This window comes from Cucurbita maxima, unplaced genomic scaffold, assembly GCF_002738345.1.
Source record: "Cucurbita maxima cultivar Rimu unplaced genomic scaffold, Cmax_1.0 Cma_Scf00002, whole genome shotgun sequence".
In the NCBI taxonomy this organism is placed as follows: Eukaryota; Viridiplantae; Streptophyta; class Magnoliopsida; order Cucurbitales; family Cucurbitaceae; genus Cucurbita; species Cucurbita maxima.
The window spans coordinates 1713337-1731889 of record NW_019272018.1 but is presented as its reverse complement, the minus strand read 5'-3'; the positions used below and the strand labels follow the sequence as shown (position 1 = coordinate 1731889).

Sequence of the window (18553 nt, the reverse complement as noted above, 5' to 3'; positions counted from 1 at the left end):
TAAAAAAAAAAAAAAAAAAAAAAAAAACACCTGAGGGGTAGAAGGTTTCTACTTAGATGATGTGAGCTGAAATATCCCACTCGTGTCTCCATAGCCATATGTTGTCCTCGGTCACAACATTTGGCCACATTTCACCCAACCCTGGTTAGACTATGTTCACTGGAACAATTATGATTGTTGATGTAAAAGACTAAAGAATTTGAATTGAAAAATAAGATACTTACCTCCTTCACATCAAAGGGGCTGTCAACACATTGTGTAGCGCCGCCATTGTATGGATACTGAATCTATTACTTGGGTCTTGATACTATTCTGGCTTATTCTGATCACTCCATGTTGCTGGTTGCCATTGAATTACGACCTGCAAGTAGTCATACTCAGTTAGCTCCATCACAATTCACTATTAACATCAGTATCACAACTCACTATTAATATCAGTATGGTAAAAACCAACATGGTTTCACTCTTTGTAATGTTTTTAAATCTTTGATATTGAGGTTGATATCAAATGCTTGTGAGTGATATAATAGAGGGAGGCTATTTATAAGAAGTCAATGTGATTGCTCCGCACTATCTTCCAAATGGCTTCTAAAAGAGTTACAAAATTAAAATAATAAATAAAGTTTTCATAATTGCCTCCATTTCAACCTTGTAAATATTGACTTTCTACGAGATTCCTCGTTGATGGGAGAGAGAAACGAGTGACAGGAAAGACGCTGGCCCCGAAGGGGTAGATTGTAAGATCCCACATCGGTTGGAGAGAGAAACGAAACATTCTTTATGAAGGTGTGGAAATCTCTTCCTAGCCGACGCGTTTTAAAAACTTTGAGAAGAAGCTCAAAATGACAAGTTAAAAGAGTACAATATCTGCTAGCGAGCTATTACAGTCTCTAAATTCCAAATTTTCATTTATCACTTTAGTCAACTTGTAACACATGAAATAGAGATTGAGACGAACCTATCTAATTTTGAAGGTAAAGAATGAAGGCCGGTTAATCTTATTAGTAGTAATAGTCCCAATCTAAACTTAAAATAAAAGAAGTAGAAAAAAAGACTGTCCACTCTCAAAACATGAAGAATAGCCAGATGTCATGACTCGAAGATTTTGACAAAAGTAGAAGGTAACTTCCTACAAGAACCCAAAACACTCCCATTTTTAGATTACCTACAAGAACCCATTTCTTCTATTATAACCATCTCTTGGAATGATTCTTTGAAACAACCAACAATAATCATCCAAAATAACCCAAAACACTCCCATTTTTAGCATTGCATTAGAACGTTTCAAACCACAGCCTACAATCCCAAACTCCCTTCTAATGCATACGTCCACTACAAATAACCACTCTCAAATCTTCTCTCCCACATTAGATTAACAAAGGTGTTGCATCCGCCTATGTTAATTCTCCCACATTAGATTAACAATGGGGATGCATCGGCCTATGTTATTGCTAGTGTTTGTGCTTATAGCCTCCTCTCATTTTTCGATGCTCACAACCTCGAAAAACAATAATAAGGTCCCAAAACCCAAAAAGACAAAGCCCAAATTTCTAAAACCAAACAACCCTAATCCTGCCTTTGAACGTTTTAGTGTAGAGATCCATAACGACTTGCGTATGTTCATATTGGATGCCCACTGCCACTCGAAAGATGATGATTTAGGGTTACATATATTGTTCCCAGATGAGGAACAAAAGTGGTCATTTCATGACAATTGGTTAGGCACTACCAATTTTCATTGTAGATTAGAGTGGCAATATGGGCTTTTAGAATTTGATGCCTTTCATAGCAACACTGATAATCTTTTGATCGATTATTGCGCCAACGCAACTTGCATTTGGAGTGCGAGACAAGATGGGGTTTATTTGAACAATCAAGATGATGATCTTGTTTTTTATGATTATTGGGATATGCTTGGATAGGGGCTATAGACTAAAAACATGAAATCAATCATTTTTATTTTTATTTTTTCATTCCTATTTTTTCAATTACATACTACATTCTTCTATTACATACTACATTCCTCTATCTTTGGTATTCTTTCCATTTACTTTTAATTTCGTGGTGTACTAATAAACTAGAACACCAATCTCCAACGCTAACTCTTGTACTCATTTATTTATATTAAAATTTTATATGCTGTAAGCAATTAAAATACACAATCACACTGACAACATAAGTTTTGACAACATAAGTTTCAAAAAGTCCCATTTCATCCCAATTCGGTGAATAGATTTTCTAATGGTTCCATCTCAGCCTCTGACTGAACCAACTTGAGTTTGAAATTTTCGGATCATTTTGAGGTTAGATGATTGGTTTAGGTCTAATATGTTTGGAACCTTTTCCATCATTTTTTTTTTTACTATTTGAGAGATGTTTGAGGTCTAATATGTTTGGAACCTTTTCCATCATTTTTTTTTACTGTTTGAGAGATGGTTTTTAACATTTTTGGATGCTAAAGCGTTATTATGCTAATTTTTTATGACTATGACAATTGGTCTTGCACGTCACAAAGAGAGTTGTCCTGGGAAACAAGGCTTTTTGAATTTGCCTTTTTTAAATCTAGGCTAGTAAAAAGAGGCCAAATGCAAAACAATTTGAAAAACATATAAGGCTTGAACCCAATAGTAAAGAGAAGAAGAGATGATTGAGTCGTAGTCCAAACCCCTCTTGGCCATGAAAAAAGGTCGAGTTTGAGCTCTTGGCACATATCCCCAACCCATAAAATCCCATTAACTAACCTATTCACGAAAGAAACTTAAAAAAATCCTAAAGGTTTCTCATATACATACCTACATTAGAGTTTGTATAGCAAGCATCACACCAATGTGTACTTTCTCTCTTCTTGCTCAAATATACACATTTATCGTTGTTGTTGCAGGGTCTAACTTTTCTAGTTATGACTTGAACAAAAAATCAAAATTCGTAGGAGCTTTCTCAATGATAGTAAAATCATGTTATCTGAGCGATTTTCAAAAGTACAACACGTCTTAAATTGATAGTGGGAAAGTCGAACCACTTGCTGCATAAGTGTAGAGGCTATATGAATTGCTTTAGAAAAGAAACGAAGTACATTGTGTCACGTACACTGAAAAGTGAGACAAACTTTTGGTAGTAGAGAACCCCGAAGATTCTCAAACCTAAAGGAGGCCTAATGATGTAATCTTATTAGTTTAAGAATTCATTGTTCATGAAGTATTACTTTGTGTCTGCTAGACTCAAGAACCAAGTAGCCTTCAAAAAGCATTTTTCAAATTTGAATATTAAAATATATATTTTATTTAAATCATATTTAAATATCATTAAATATGAATATGAATATTTTTATTTAATGTATCAAATATACATTAATTACTTACTGCTTATCCAATATACCTTAATTATTTTAATATTTAATGTATATGCTATATATATATTTTTTTCCTTTATATTTAATATATAAACTTTCTAACCCTCTTTCATAAGGCTATTTTAAACTCTCTATGCAACCGTCGAACTGCATTTCTCCTAATATAACCCTATACATATATACATATTTCTAACCGCATTTACATTGAAATTCAACAAATACCACATTCTTCTTATCGGGAATGATCGTTTCAGTTGGGAATGATCGTTTCATTCACAATAAGAAAACAGAAACTTTGGATCTTTAATTAAGATGGTTTCATTCACGATAAGAAAACGGAAACTTTGGATCTTTAACTAAGATGGAGTAAGTTTCCTGACAATGACTTGAACACAGTCAAATCTTGAAAGAGCTTTATGAACGACAAGAATCCCACTATGTTATGATTTTTTAGAAGTGCAACGACCATCTGTTGATAGTTGAAAATTGGATCAAATGACAGCAAAAGCACGATCAGAAGCGATAGAGAGAATTTTCTAATATATGAACCGTCTTGAAAGATATCAGGTACACTGTGTCATGCTAAAAAGCGATACACACTTTTGATCGAAGAACATCCATTAAACGCTAAAAGATTTTCAAATTTAAAATAATATACTAAAATAGATATTTTATTTGCTTCCTATGAAATATTTTTATTTAATGTATAATATATATACCATAAATATATATTTTTTCTTTTATATTTAATACATTTAAACTCTCTTAACTCACTTTATTTTCAATTTCAACTTTGTATGCAACAATCATCGATAGTAGATGATGAGTTAATTGGATTAAGATATATTTGAATGGAGATATAATTGGATTCAGAAATAGATTAGGTGCAAAACTACATTTCTCCTAATATAACCATCTCTTGGGATGACTCTTTAAACAACCAACAATAATCATCCAAAATAACCCAAAACACTCCCATTTTTAGCATTGCATTAACAATTCTCAAACTACAGCCAATAATCCCAAACTCCCTTCTCTTCCATACATCCACTACAAATAACCACACCCTCAAATCCTCTCTCCACATTAGATGAACAATGGGGTTGCATCCGCCTATGTTATTGCTAGTGCTCGTGCTCATAGCCTCTTCTAACTTGTCGGTGGTCACAACCAAAGTCCCAAAAAATAAGGTCCCAAAACACAAGGTCCCAAAACCAGAAATCGGAGGACCTAACCTTCCAAAACCAAACCAACCTCTCATCTCCTTTAAGCCTTTTAGGGTAGAGATCCATAACAATTTGCAAATGTTCATATTGGATACCCATTGCTTCTCGAAAAATGATGATTTAGGGTTACATATATTGTTCCCAGACGAGGTACAAAGTTGGTTGTTTCATGGTAATTGGTTAGGTACCACGGATTTTCATTGTAGATTAGAGTGGGAAGATGGAATTTTAGAATTTGAAGCCCTTTATAGAAACAGTGATCTTTTGACCAATTATTGCTCCAACTCAATTTGCGTTTGGAGTGCTAGACAAGATGGGATTTATTTGTACAATCAAGATAATCAGCCTGTTTTTTATGATTATTGGGATATGCTTAGATAGGGTTATCGAATCCGAGTTCAAGATTAATTTTGTATTGCAAATATAAATTATTGTTTTTATTTGAATGATTCTAAAACAAATTTTAGACAATTACATGTTACAATTGTTAGCATCATGCAACTGTAATTCAATAAAAGAAAATATATATTTTTTTGTTCATTTCATGACATTCCTCTGCAATTCAATTAAACCGTTATAATGGATGACCATGACATTCCTATGCATCATTTGCTCTATAATTCTCCTTTTAAAAGTGAATCTTTTCAACATATTTTGTCTATACTCACACACGAGGTCACCTAATATAAGATTACTTAAATTCGAACCTATTTAACTTTTGAGTTCCTATGATTGACCCATTAAAAAGAAAGATGCATATTGTTGAAGGAATAAATGTACTCACAACACCAATGAACAGAATTACACAAAAGACACCACAAATGTACTCACAACACCAATGAACAAAATTACACAAAAGACACCAAGATATTTACGTGATATTTACGTGGTTAGAAGAGAAGAAGTACTCACAACACCAATGAACAGAATTACAAGAGACACCAAGATATTTACGTGGTTAGGAGAGAAGAAGTTCCACTACATCCACGGGTAGCAATCAATCACTAATAAACAAAGTGTTGCAAGTGAATACCTCACTATCACACTACAAAGATTCTCACCAATATGTCACTCAAGAAATATAATGTGACACACAAAACTCTCCCAAATCTCGATATCAAATTCCGATATCAACAACCTCCTAGACAAGCCCATTATATAGGGACAATGGTTTGGATCATCAAACGTTATAAAATTAAATAAGATTAATATTAGAATTGACAAAATAACCAAATTAATAACTTGATCAAACATTATATAGGGACAAATTAATATAAATTGATGAGAGTTAATAACTAAAGTAAATAAAAAAAACTTATGACAATTTGCAATAGTAACTTTCACTTTTTTTTAGTTTTTCTCGAATTTTTTTAAGTTTTTCTCGGCTATCAACTTCTCATGATAGCTCTAATTAAGGATGAGAACATAAGTTTCAAAAGATGAAATTAATAAAAAGAGAAAAAACTTGTCTCACATCGGTTAAATTGAGAAAGTGGGAACTTTGACTATCATAAGAAAGGAATCTCTTATCGATTCACAACCATTGCTCCATTTCATCCCACTCAGGTGGTTCAGAGCCAGTTGAAAAATAATGGTTCCATCTTGGCCTCTTGGCCTCTAGTTGAACCAGCTTGAGTATGAAATTTTTAGATCATTTCGAGGTCAGATGATCGGCTTAGGTCTAATATTTCCATGTTCGAGAGACGTTTTTGATACTTTTGAATGCGTTTAACGCGTTATTAGTAGAATTTAAAATGTCAAATACTTAAAATTATTAATAGTCGTTTTTTCCATCATTATTAGTAGAATTTAAACGCATCCAAAAGTGTCAAAAACATACTAACAGAATGATGGAAAAGATTCCAAATGTATTAGACTGTATTAGACCTAAGCAGATTATTTGACCTTGATTAAGCTACCATAAGAAAATGTATTTTTCAACTGGCTCCGAACCACCGAGTGAGATGAAATGGGGCAATTGTTGTGACTCGATAAGAGATTCCTTCCATATGATAGTCCAAGCTTCCCTTTCTCTTTTCTTTTTATTAATTTGATCCTCGTTTTCTGGTTGGATTGTGTATTTTAATTGCTTACCGCATGTAAAATTTTAATATAAATAAATGAGTGTAAGAGTTAGCATTGGAGATTGGTGTTCTAGTTTACTTTATTATCACACCACACATGAAATTAAAAGTAAATGGAAAGAATACCAAAGATAGAGGAATGTAGTATGTAATAAGAATGTAGTATGTAATAGAAGAATGTAGTATGTAATTGAAATACAGACGAATGTGAGGACAAATAGGAATGAAAAAATAAAAATAAAAATGATTGGTTTCATGTTTTTAGTCTATAGCCCCTATCCAAGCATATCCCAATAATCATAAAAAACAAGTTCATCATCTTTATTGTTCAAATAAACCCCATCTTGTCTCGCACTCCAAATGCAGGTTGAGTTGGCGCAATGATCGATCAAAAAATTACCATGGTTGGTATAAAAGGCTTCAAATTCTAAAACCCCATATTGCCACTCCAACTTACAATGAAAATCGGTAGTGTCTAACCAATTATCATGAAATGACCAATTTTGTTTTTCATCTGGGAACAATATATGTAATCCTAAATCATCCTCTTTCGAGGAGCAATGGGCATCCAATATGAACATACGCAAGTCGTTATGGATCTCTACACTAAAATGCTCAAAAGCATGATAAGGGTTGTTTGGTTCTGGAAATTTGGGATTTTTTTTTTTGGGTTTTGGGACCTTATTTTTGTTTTTTGAGCTGGTTGCGACCATCGAAAAGTGAGAGGAGGCTATGAGCACGAGAACTAGCAATAACATAGGCCGATGCATCACCATTGTTAATCTAATGTGGGAGAATTAACATAGGCGGATGCTAACGCCTTTTGTTAATCTAACGTGGGAGAGAGGATTTGAGAGTTTGGTTATTTGTAGTGGATGTATGCATTAGAAGGGAGTTTGGGATTATAGGCTGTGGTTTGAAAAGTTCTAATGCAATGCTAAAAATGGGAGTGTTTTGGGTTATTTTGGATGATTATCGTTGGTTATTTCAAAGAATCATTCCAAGAGATGGTTATAATAGGAGAAATGGGTTTTGTTGGTAATCTAAAAATGGGAGTGTTTTGGGTTATTTTGGATGATTGTCATTTAAGATAGTGTAACGAGGCTACCAAGTTACTATAGTGATGTATAAATGGGTTTAAAGCAGAGGCTGTGATTCTATAAACTTGAAAGAGTATTAAGGACAAGTGGATAGTTAAATCAAACTCGGGCCTTCTGAACAGGGTTGCACTGCCATAAATTCGTCTAAGATCGCTCTTCAAGATTTAGTATGACCTTATAGTTATGCGTTAAAGGTCGCTAATGAACCTTACACATTTGATATTTAGATGAGATGATATCATACTATCCAAAATAGATGTGATAGGTCATGCAAGTCTAAAGAATAGGAAAGTTAGTTCTCTTAGTGATGAGATATGTTGTCACGTAGATCTATAGTGCCAAAATTCGATGAACAACTTCTAGATCTCGATTGGGTTTGTGACAAGTAAGAGAATTGCTCGAAACTTCAAGACCTTCATAGAAACTCAAATAGCTATTCTTTTTTGTGCCTAGAGAGAAGCCCATGGTAATTTATTAGGAATTGGATGCGATATAAGCCTACAAGTAGGTCACTTGCGGAGTTTTGGTATACTCCTCTCATTCTACATTTCTTTTTGCCATCGATTGAGGTAATTTACAAGGAATTAAACGCAATATGAACCTACAAATAGGTTAATTGAGGTGGGGGAGCGTTTAGGAGCTACACGGTCACAAATAAGTCATCCCAAGTGTTAGTCTCCTTGTCTTTTTAAAGTTTTACATTTGTTTGAATTTGTATCATGAACACATTCCTCATTATTTACAATTACACAACAATCGTTACACATTTGAGCAGACAACATTTATAGAACCTAAGAAACATCCTCTTTCTTCAAAAGCCTTATATTGGCTAATTTATTTATTCTTTACTGTGACTATCAGATTTCAAAAGAAATAGCATCGTCTTATGGCCAAGTTTAACACAACAAACACAAAGATATTGAAAACTATTAGAACCCTTTAAAGTTATTACAACATATGGAGGATGAGATGAGCCCCATGTTGGGGCTGAATAGTGACGTTCGAGATAGGAGCATGAGTATAACTTGGAGAAAGTTCAAACGAGAATCGCTGCAAAATCATTGATAATGCTATTTTTGCTTCAATCATCGCAAAATTTTGACCGAGACAGATTCGAGGACCCCATCCAAAAGGAATGAAGCATACTTGATTCTTTGTTGCTTTGGAAATCCCCTCGGCAAATCTCTCGGGCTTGAACTCACTCGCATCTTCTCCCCATATTGTAGGATCTTGATGGATGCATACAATTGGAATGCCTATTGATACTCCAACGGGTAATGTCAGATTCCCTAACTTAGTTTCCTTGTGAATCTCTCGAGCTAGCATACCAACGGGAGGATATAGTCTAAGAACCTCGTTTAGTATCATAGTAACCTATTAACATCAATAAAAGATAGATCAATATAACAATATTAATAAACTTCAAAAGAAAAAAAAAGAAAAAAGTATTTGACTCGATTACTTACAACTTTAAGACGACTTAGACCATCAAAATCAAGTTTTTTATTATCACCAAAGACCTCAAGGACTTCCGCTCTTGCTCGATCTTGCCACTCGGAGTATCGACCAAGTAGAACCATCGTCCAAGCAAGCAAAGCTGCTGTGGTTTCTTGACCAGCAAAATAGAAAAGCCTGCATTCAGCAATTACTTCTTCGATACTCATTCCAACATCTTTCTTGTTTTTGTGTTCTTGAATCTCACGTGAATTTGATTCTAAGAGGATGCCCAACAAATCATCATTGGAAGCTTCACCTTTCTTCATAGCATTTTGTCTTTTGCTTATAATACCCCAAATCATGTCTCGTATTTTGCCATTAATCTCATCCATCCTCTTGTTCAACTTAGTTGGAAGAAACCTAAAAAGTATACAATGTTTATGTTTTACACAATTTGTCAATCCAAAGATTGCACCCCAAAAAAATAAAAATAAAACAGGTACCTATTATTGTATCCTAATGCCACGACAAAAAATGTTATGATATCTAATTGTTGTAACGAAAGCGGAAGCAAGATCGATCACACACACATCCACAAACAGAAAGTAAATGAAGAAATACAAAGATTTACGTGATTCGAAGAAAAGAAATTCCCCTACTTCCACGAGTGGTAGCCAATTTCTATAATTAAAGTGTTTACAAGTGTATTTCTCACTCTTACAAGTCTCTTAACAAAATTTCTCCCGGTTGCAGCAAACACAAAGTGACAACGACTCCACCCCTCAAAACAATGCTAAAAAAGCTTTTATCCACGCACAACAATACTAATTCTCATGAGAATATTAATCTAAAACTTATGAACTAAATGAGAATTATGAACCAAAATAACTTAGAATATAAATCCAAAGAGTGGTAAACTAAATGAGATTTATGAACTAAAATAAATGAGAATACGAAGCTTATGTTACCTCAAACCCGGAAGGAAGTAAACTCCTTTCATGACATATGCCATCAAGAGGGAAGCCCACTGTTTCAAGAGCTGGAAGATCTTCTTACCTTCCTCATAACTACTACCAAATGCGGTTCGAGAAATGACATCTGCAGCCATATTTTGTAAATCAGGCCATACATCTAATTCACAGCACCCTTCTTTAGTGATCATCATTTCCCATTTGTTAATCATCTCGCTACAACTCTTGGAGAATGCTGGAAACATATCCTGTAAAGATTTCGAAACTATTCTCTTAAGATATCATTAAATTTAGTAAAATTAGTTAATAACTAAAAGAAGTATACCTTAAGCTTTTCCATGTGAAACGCAGGGTTGATGATCTTTCTGTGCTTAGCCCATTTAGCTCCTTCAAGAGAAACGACTCCACCGCCTATTCTTCTTCTAAACGGAAACGAAGTTGCCTTCCGAATATCATTGATTTGAGAGAAAACCATCTTCACTTGTTCAGGCTGTGTTATATATACCCTTGGAGATGGGCCAATCCATGTGAAAGAATCCTTGCCTATAAATTTAGTAAACAAACTTACAGGAAGGATTACCGGTACAAAATTGTAGGAGAAGTAAAAGTAGAAGTAGAAGTAAGGTTGATTGCACTCACACCTTCGTAAACAAAAATTATACAAATAGACACAAAGATTTTGTAATTTAGAGTGAATAAATTTCATACATTCTACGAAGGGTAGTCAGTCACTATAATCAAAATGTTATTTTTCATATTCTCGATCTACAAAATCTCTCATACAAAATTTTTCCCACGAGGCAAATATAAAATGACAATACTTCATGTCTCAAGACAAACCTTGATATAAAGGTAGCAATTATTAAGAATCGGGTTATCATTTGCAATAAAGAGTTACCGTATTGGTCAATAGTGATATGAGATGAAGGGGTGGCGCGCGCAGCAATACGATGGGAGAAGCTGATGGGCTGCGTCCTTGCTTGGCGGACGGCAGCGGCAGTGTCCTTGGAATCCCCAAACAGAAGGCGATAAGAGTTGCCGGCGAGACCTTGCTGTCGCAAGCACTTCTCCAGCCTCTTCGGCGTGACCCACATCCAATTCAAGATCTTCCATCCCCAAACTCCCAACAATCCCAAACCCACCGCCCATATCCAATTCCACATGCTTTCCCGATCCGCACTTCCCCAATTCAATTCAGAGCTTTTATAATCCACTTTTAGCGCACTTTCCCATTTTTATTTTCACACGCATGGACTCAACCGCCCAATTTTTAAGTAAAAAAATAATCTTTTTGAGATGTCCCAAATCCCATGTTAATCGGAAAAGAAAACAATTATAAGTGTGTTCTCACCTCATACATTTCAATTTATAACCATAACTAAAACAATAAGAATAATAAAGCATTGTAAATGGTGTTGTATTAAATGCATTCAAGTTTCACTCCTAACCCAAATTATGTTAAATAAAATTAAGATTTGTGGCATAACCACGAGATTGTTTGGTTGAAAATGAAAATAAAACAATAAAGAGGGAAATGAAAGTTACAGATAAGATGGATGAAGCTTATATCATGGAGAGAAATTGAAGGCACCCAACTTGTCTCCATCGGTAATTAAAGAGGAAGGAAAAGAGAGTAGAAAAAGAATTTTTCTTAATCTGCCACGTCATTGATTACGTCAACAAGTGGATAATACAAACAAACAAGACAAGACAATTTGTGTCACATGACTTTTCCCCCTTTGTTTCACACGCATATTTAATTGCAGTTTTTGGACACAAACAACTAGGTTTCGGTATCTCTACTTCTAGTGCCTTCACTTTTTATTTCATCCAAAAAGCTTTCTCACGTATCTATGATCTTACCTTTGTTTAATCAATTTGGGTCGGTAGAATCACGATTTGATTTATCAATCCGAAGAAATACATTGATGATATGCAAAGGTAACATCGGATGACAAAATTTTCTACAAATAACAAGATGAAACTCACTTAAATGAATTTGCTTTATTGATGAACAAATTATATGTGTGGATGGAGGATGAGTTTAGGAACCAAATATTGATAGAAGTTCGTATCCCATCATTCTTTATGTATTTTTGCGATACTAAAATGTACCAAGATCTAAAGTAGTAGTACTTGTGGCATAATATTAAGGAGAACATAACAAAATTCATGAGTATATGTCTAGTCTATCATCAGGTGAAGGTATCAAGACAAGGAATAACGAGATTTTTATAACATCTGAGTATTCTAGAATGAAAATCGAACAACATAGCAACATATTTTAATATGAGATTTTCAAGGACAATTAAGGGCAACAAAGTGATATGAGTGTCCATCCATAGACTTGCCAAATCGACAAACATTTTTCGATAAGTGCCTACCTACACAATGGATAGTTGGACACAAGTGGTTAGGCTACATGGGATACCATAGTCGATAGCCTCCGATAGGAATCCTTGCTTTGAATCAATTTTCAGTCTTTAGAAGGGGTTGGGTACACAATATTTCGAATCACTTATAGAGACCGTTGAAATGAGATGATTAGACAAATGATTAGACTGAATTCTAAACTAAACCTTAGACAATATGCTATGTGCCTATGTATTAGAACTTATAGCGATCGTTGAAACTTCAAGTAAAACTTACTTATAATAACAGTTATCAAGAAACTTTTGGTATGAAATTGTTCGAATCACTTTATGAGAAATATTGTAGGTGCTCAATGTATTGGATAAGGTGGGTGAACACAAACTCATAGGTTTAGAGTTGGTCCAAGCTACTAATGAGATCATGCAGAAAATCAAGACTAAAATGTGTACAACTTGAGGCGTTGGATAAAGTATGCAACAATTTGTGCAAGTAGTCAGACATTGCACGTTTTTTTTAGCATTCCCAACCATTTCATTCTCAATTGAAACCACGAGATTAGTGTTGGTATCGTACACTAAATCAAAACCCTCTTTCAGATTTGGAGCTCGAGCATTCTCCATGCAGTTATTTCTCCATTTGAAGCTTTGTTAGATTGCTATTTATTCAATTTATTCAAGTGGTAGTGAATGTGGTTGTAGTCTCATGTGCTAGGTACGTGAGTTTGGATTTCACTGAATTTCTTTGAAATTTAATTATTTTGAAATATTTTGAATTTCTTTGAAACACATTAACCTTATATAAATGTAATTGTGGCAAGTTAGAAGTAAGATGGTTATATATCCATATTTGAATCGAACACAAAAATTTTGAGTTTGGATTCACAACATAGGATAATTACAATGTACAACCTATTCTTCATTTAAAAAAAAAAAAAAAAAACTAAAACTATCAAGCAAATATACTGAACTTTTAAGTTCTTGAGTCCATTACAAATGGTACATGTGAGGTCGCATATCGATTAGAGAGAATAATAGTGTCAGCAAGTAAGTTGGCCTCGAAAGGAATAGATCTGCATCGATTAAAGAAGAGAACAAAACATTATTAATAATAGTAGTGTAAAAATCTCTCTCTAATAGATATTTTTTAATAACCTCCAATTTTATTGGAAAAAAATTTAAAGCCAACGATAACTGCCCGGTGTCATTGTCTCGACTTGGGCTATCCGTTCAAATTTCCATGTGGTCTGCTAGTTTGATGTGCAATTCTAGAGTTAAAGGGCACCCTTTGTGCTTGCAGAAGTCCGCAAATTGGGAGCTTGAGGCCACACGAATTTGAGTTGCATGGTTCGACTTCGGATCTCGGCCGTTCATCAGATTTTCCCGCCCAACGCCCACAATTCCAATTCCAATTTCCTCTCCAGAAAGCATCAATTCCTCTCCCTTATCAAGCTCTGTTCTTCACCAAATCATCTATTTCAAATCCATTCTCAAATCATCGTCTTTGGCCTCCAAAATGACTCATTTCTCACCACTGAACTCCTCCGCTTTGCTGCTCTATCGCCTTCCAGAAATCTTAGCTATGCTCGCTCTCTCCTCTTCCATTACAACCTTCATTTCTCTCCTTTGCCATGGAATTGCATCATCAGGGGATATGCCTCGAGCGATTCTCCACGAGAGGCCATTTGGGTATTTGAGGAAATGCGAAGACGAGGAATCAGACCCAATCATCTCACCTTCCCCTTCCTTATCAAGGCCTGCGCCACGCTCACGACGCTCCAAGAAGGTAAGAAATTTCATGCTGATGCCATTAAGTGTGGTTTAGATTTAGATGTTTATGTTCGGAACACTTTGATTAATTTCTATGGGTCCTGTAAAAGAATGTCTGGTGCGAGGAAGGTATTCGACGAAATGTCTGTAAGAACTTTAGTTTCATGGAATGCGGTTATTACAGCATGTGTTGAGAATTTTTGCTTTGATGAGGCTATTGAGTACTTTTTGAGAATGGGTAACCATGGTTTTGAATCGGATGAGACTACAATGGTGGTTATATTATCAGCTTGTGCAGAGCTTGGTAACTTAAGCTTAGGAAGATGGGTTCATTCTCAAGTGGTGGAAAGGGGGATGGTTTTGAATGTTCAATTGGGCACTGCCCTCGTTGATATGTATGCAAAATCTGGCGATGTTGGATGTGCTAGACTTGTATTCAATTGCTTGAAACAGAGAAGTGTATGGACGTGGAGTGCAATGATTTTGGGGTTAGCCCAACATGGATTTGCCAATGAAGCCATTGAGCTTTTCACAAATATGATGAGCTCCTCTGTGACGCCTAACTATGTCACTTTCATTGGTGTCCTATGCGCTTGCAGCCATGCTGGATTGGTGGATAAAGGATACCATTACTTCAACATTATGGAGAGAGTGTACAGGATTAAGCCGATGATGATACATTACGGGTCGATGGTGGATGTTTTATGTCGTGCAGGTAGAGTCAAGGAGGCTTATGAGTTCATCATGAGGATGCCTGTGGAGCCTGATCCAATTGTGTGGAGGACATTGTTGAGTGCGTGCAGTGCTCGCGATGTAGATGGTGGTGCTCAGGTTGTGGAGGAGGCGAAGAAGAGGCTGCTTGAGCTCGAGCCGAAGAGGGGCGGGAATGTGGTGATGGTTGCAAACATGTTTGCGGAAGTTGGGATGTGGAAACAGGCAGCAGATTGCCGGAGGGCCATGAAAGATGGAGGGATAAAAAAGATGGCAGGGGAGAGTTGCGTGGAAGTTGGTGGCTCTTTGCGCAAATTCTTCTCAGGTTTTGATGGTCGGGCTGATTCTGATGGCATTTATGATTTGCTTGATGGATTGAACCTGCATATGCAAATGCTTAACTTCTAATTACTTCATTTACAAATTTTATTTTTTTGCTATTTTTTTCTCCTCAGGTCCCATATTTTCCTTCTACGGCTTCTAAGGCACTCAATAAAATCTCATAAGTTCAAAGATACAAAAAGAACTCTAGCGTTACTAATGATTAGTATGATGCATCATATATTATAATTGATGTTTTCTACTCAGAATTTCATATATGGTATAATTTATATAGGTATGACTCTACAACGGTCCCATCAATAATATTGTGAGGTGGTGGGTAAGAATTTGATAATACATATGAAATCGATGCATACCCACATGGTCCAAGTGATTACAAAATCGGTAGGAGACTAGTGGGATTTGTGTGTACAAAATAAACATCTCAAGCATATGAAAATAACTAGAGTCCAAAGATAGGTTTTGGATCCCATTAGGAATGAAAGACACGTTCGCATGTGCACGTAATTCTTGACTCCACTGGAGCCACTTGTAGATATTTATAGTGCTTAACATTTTGTCAAAAGCATCAGTCGATTGACTCTGGTTGCTATATAATTCATGATATAGTCAAGGGTTTAACTTATACATTTATTTCAATGTTTTTAATACGTTCGTTAAGAAGTCCTTGCATTTCTAATAGACAAGATGTTTATATTTTGTGAAGTTAAAACTTACTCATAGCATGCATATAGTAATGGTCCAGTCGAGTTTTAAAAGATCAGATCGTCACAAAGGATTCCATCTTAGCTCTCAAAAGGGTAAAATAATAGCATTAACTCAAAAAAATTCTTTATTTGAGATTTTTTTCTTTATTTGAGATTTTTTTCTTCATTAAATGCTACTGCACAATCAAACATACAATCATTTTCAGTTGCATCAAGAAGAACAATCAATTATATCTGTCCTACAATTTCTACAATAGCTACATATGTGCCAACAATGGCAGCTACAACGCCTATCAATATGATTCCACTTATTATCACCGTCTCCAATCCGAACCTCTTGTAATTCCCCGATATCTTCAAGTAACACACGCACGGCAGTATAATCGAAGCAGTCACACTCAGAAACGCTCCGACTAGCGACATCAGAGAGCCAAAAAATGGAATTGCAAGAGCAACAATGATATTGCTGACCAACAAGGTGGTACTGATTAGCATTGACAAGGGCTTTGTGTTGTAGTTCATTGGAAACCGATTCTTGATGGCATTCACAATTGGAACAGTCATTAATGCATATTTGCATATGGGGTTTACTAATGTTGTGTAGATTGCAACCAAAGAGCTGATTTTTCCTGTCGGAAGATTTAAGGTTATTTGTGATTTGATGTCTGACCCAAACATGGCGTATCCCATTACAGCCATGGAGGCATAGCCAAAAGTGCAGATGATGAAGCAGAAAGTTAGAACCTGCACAAGTAGAAACAGTCAAATGGATTACGAAAAAGTCGATGTGAACAAAGCATTCTTTACAAGGGTAAAGAAATTTCTCTTCAGCAAACACGTTTTAAACCTTGAGAGGAAGTCCGAAATGGGACAGCTCAAAAAGGACCATATCTGCTAGGGGTGGGCTTGGGTAAATGGTATCAGAGCCAAACACGGGGCGATGTGCCAGTGAGGAGGCTAAGCTCTAAAGGAAGTGGACACGAGGCTGTGTGTCAGCAAGGATGTTGGGCCCCGAAGGGGATAGATTGAGGGGTCCCACATCGAGAAAAGAACGAATGCCAGCGAGGAAGCTGGGCCCCTATGGAAGGTGAATTGTGAGATCAAACATTGGTTGGGGAGGAGAACAAAACATTTTTTGTAAGGGTGTGGAAATCTTTCCCTAACAGACACGTTTTTAAAATCTTGAGTAGAAGCCCGGAAGGGAAAATCCAAAAAGGACAATATCTATTAGCGGTAGACGAGAAAAGGGTAAAGTTATGGCTTTTTGAACTAGTCGTTCATCTTTAACAAAACTTGAGGAAGAACATAATTGAAAAAGGAAATTTGTTTGCACTTACATTGGAGAATTGGCGTTTGTTCTTCATGGAAGTGTACAACGTTGGGAAAACCGGATGAGCACAATAACAAAAGGCATACAAACTGATAGAGTTTGAAATCCCTTTCCAGTTGATGAGAGTTCCTTTCTGTTGGAATCCAATTCCATCAAAGACACCACACCAAAAAACCGAGCCAATGATAACAGCCGACCCAAGCACTCCGCTAGCCGATATGTAAGACAAAAGACTCAAGTTATCAAGCCAAACCGATGGCAAGATAACGAGAGCAACAACGATGACAAAGAAAGCTTGCCCAGAAATCATAAAGCCAAGAAGTTCAAACTCCACATTAGGGAACATGTTGTTCAAGTTATCACCTTCAAGAATTAGAAACCCTGTGGCAACCAAGTAGAGCTCAACATACATGAAAACTGATACTATTAACTTCCCATTCCTTCCAAATGCAAGCTCTCCAACCTCTGGATATGTTGTTATATCAGACTTGGCATCCATACATCGCTGGATCAGCAGTCCGGTGTAAAACGTTGCCAAAGCGATCATGAAGAGGAGGATTAGACTTAGCCATCCGCCCGACGCGAGTGCGTAGGGAACGGATAGAATCCCAACTCCTGAAAAATGCAACAATCAACCAAATTGTTAAGAAGTCAACTAAAAAACTAAAAAATGTGTTGTTTGTTGAGTTCATATTATCCACACAAATTTAGGTTTTGGATAAGATATGATGTTTGAACCTGATAGAGTATTCATGAGATTGAAAGTGGCTTGGAGGAAAGAAATTTTTGGTGAAGTGCAAGAATTGTGAAAACTATTTGATTCCACTTCCTCCAAAGTTAGTACTTCATTTTGTAGCTTGTCTCCAAGCAAGAGGGGTACCCTCAAAAATGAATCTAAGAACATCTTCACCTTCATTTTTGTGTAGAAAACTATGAACAAGGTCAACTTAAGAGAGATTTTGGGAGAGAGAATGTGAAGAACATGCTTGTGTTTGGGCTTCTTAAATAATGAAAATAAGTCTTGAAAAGTAAGATGAGTAATTCGAGTCGCTTGGGATTTTTTGATAAGTTATGCATTTAACACGTGAAAAAGTTGAAATAATGGAATGAAGTTTTGGTGGTTTAGCAACAAAAAAAAAAAAAAAAAAAAAAAAAAA

At 35.7% G+C, this 18553-nt stretch overlaps 3 protein-coding genes across 5 annotated transcripts in view; 1 reads left to right on the top strand and 2 right to left on the bottom strand.

The window, feature by feature from the left end:
- Nucleotides 1-8621: 8621 nt before the first annotated feature.
- LOC111499007 (cytochrome P450 CYP72A219-like) lies at nt 8622-11423 on the bottom strand. The gene is made up of 5 exons (XM_023150442.1): nt 11066-11423; nt 10493-10710; nt 10165-10415; nt 9226-9616; nt 8622-9133 (listed from the first exon to the last, which is right to left on the bottom strand). Exons 1-5 carry the CDS (start codon nt 11328-11330, stop codon nt 8708-8710), a joined length of 1551 nt encoding a protein of 516 aa, XP_023006210.1. The 5' UTR covers nt 11331-11423; the 3' UTR covers nt 8622-8707.
- Nucleotides 11424-13800: 2377 nt separating this feature from the next.
- Nucleotides 13801-15448, top strand: LOC111499014 (pentatricopeptide repeat-containing protein At2g36730-like). 2 transcript variants are annotated; one of them, XM_023150461.1, is made up of 2 exons: nt 13802-14322; nt 14596-15448. In XM_023150461.1, the coding sequence occupies exons 1-2, from the start codon at nt 13881-13883 to the stop codon at nt 15423-15425; spliced, it is 1272 nt and encodes a 423-aa protein (XP_023006229.1). In that variant the 5' UTR covers nt 13802-13880; the 3' UTR covers nt 15426-15448. The 2 variants fall into 2 exon arrangements, with proteins under 2 accessions (XP_023006222.1, XP_023006229.1); XM_023150454.1 differs by having other exon boundaries at nt 13801-15448.
- Nucleotides 15449-16259: 811 nt separating this feature from the next.
- The window catches only part of LOC111499028 (amino acid transporter AVT1I-like), a 6921-nt gene continuing 4627 nt past the window's right edge, over nt 16260-18553 (bottom strand). The window contains exons 1-3 of one of the 2 annotated variants that reach the window (XM_023150474.1): nt 18135-18467; nt 17404-18011; nt 16260-16810 (exon numbers count right to left, since the gene is read on the bottom strand). In XM_023150474.1, coding sequence (XP_023006242.1) covers nt 16295-16810; nt 17404-18011; nt 18135-18312 — 1302 coding nt within the window. In that variant the 5' untranslated portion in view covers nt 18313-18467 and the 3' untranslated portion in view covers nt 16260-16294. Of the gene's footprint in view, nt 16811-17403; nt 18012-18134; nt 18468-18553 lie in introns of those variants that run through there. The other variant, XM_023150481.1, reaches the window with a different exon arrangement.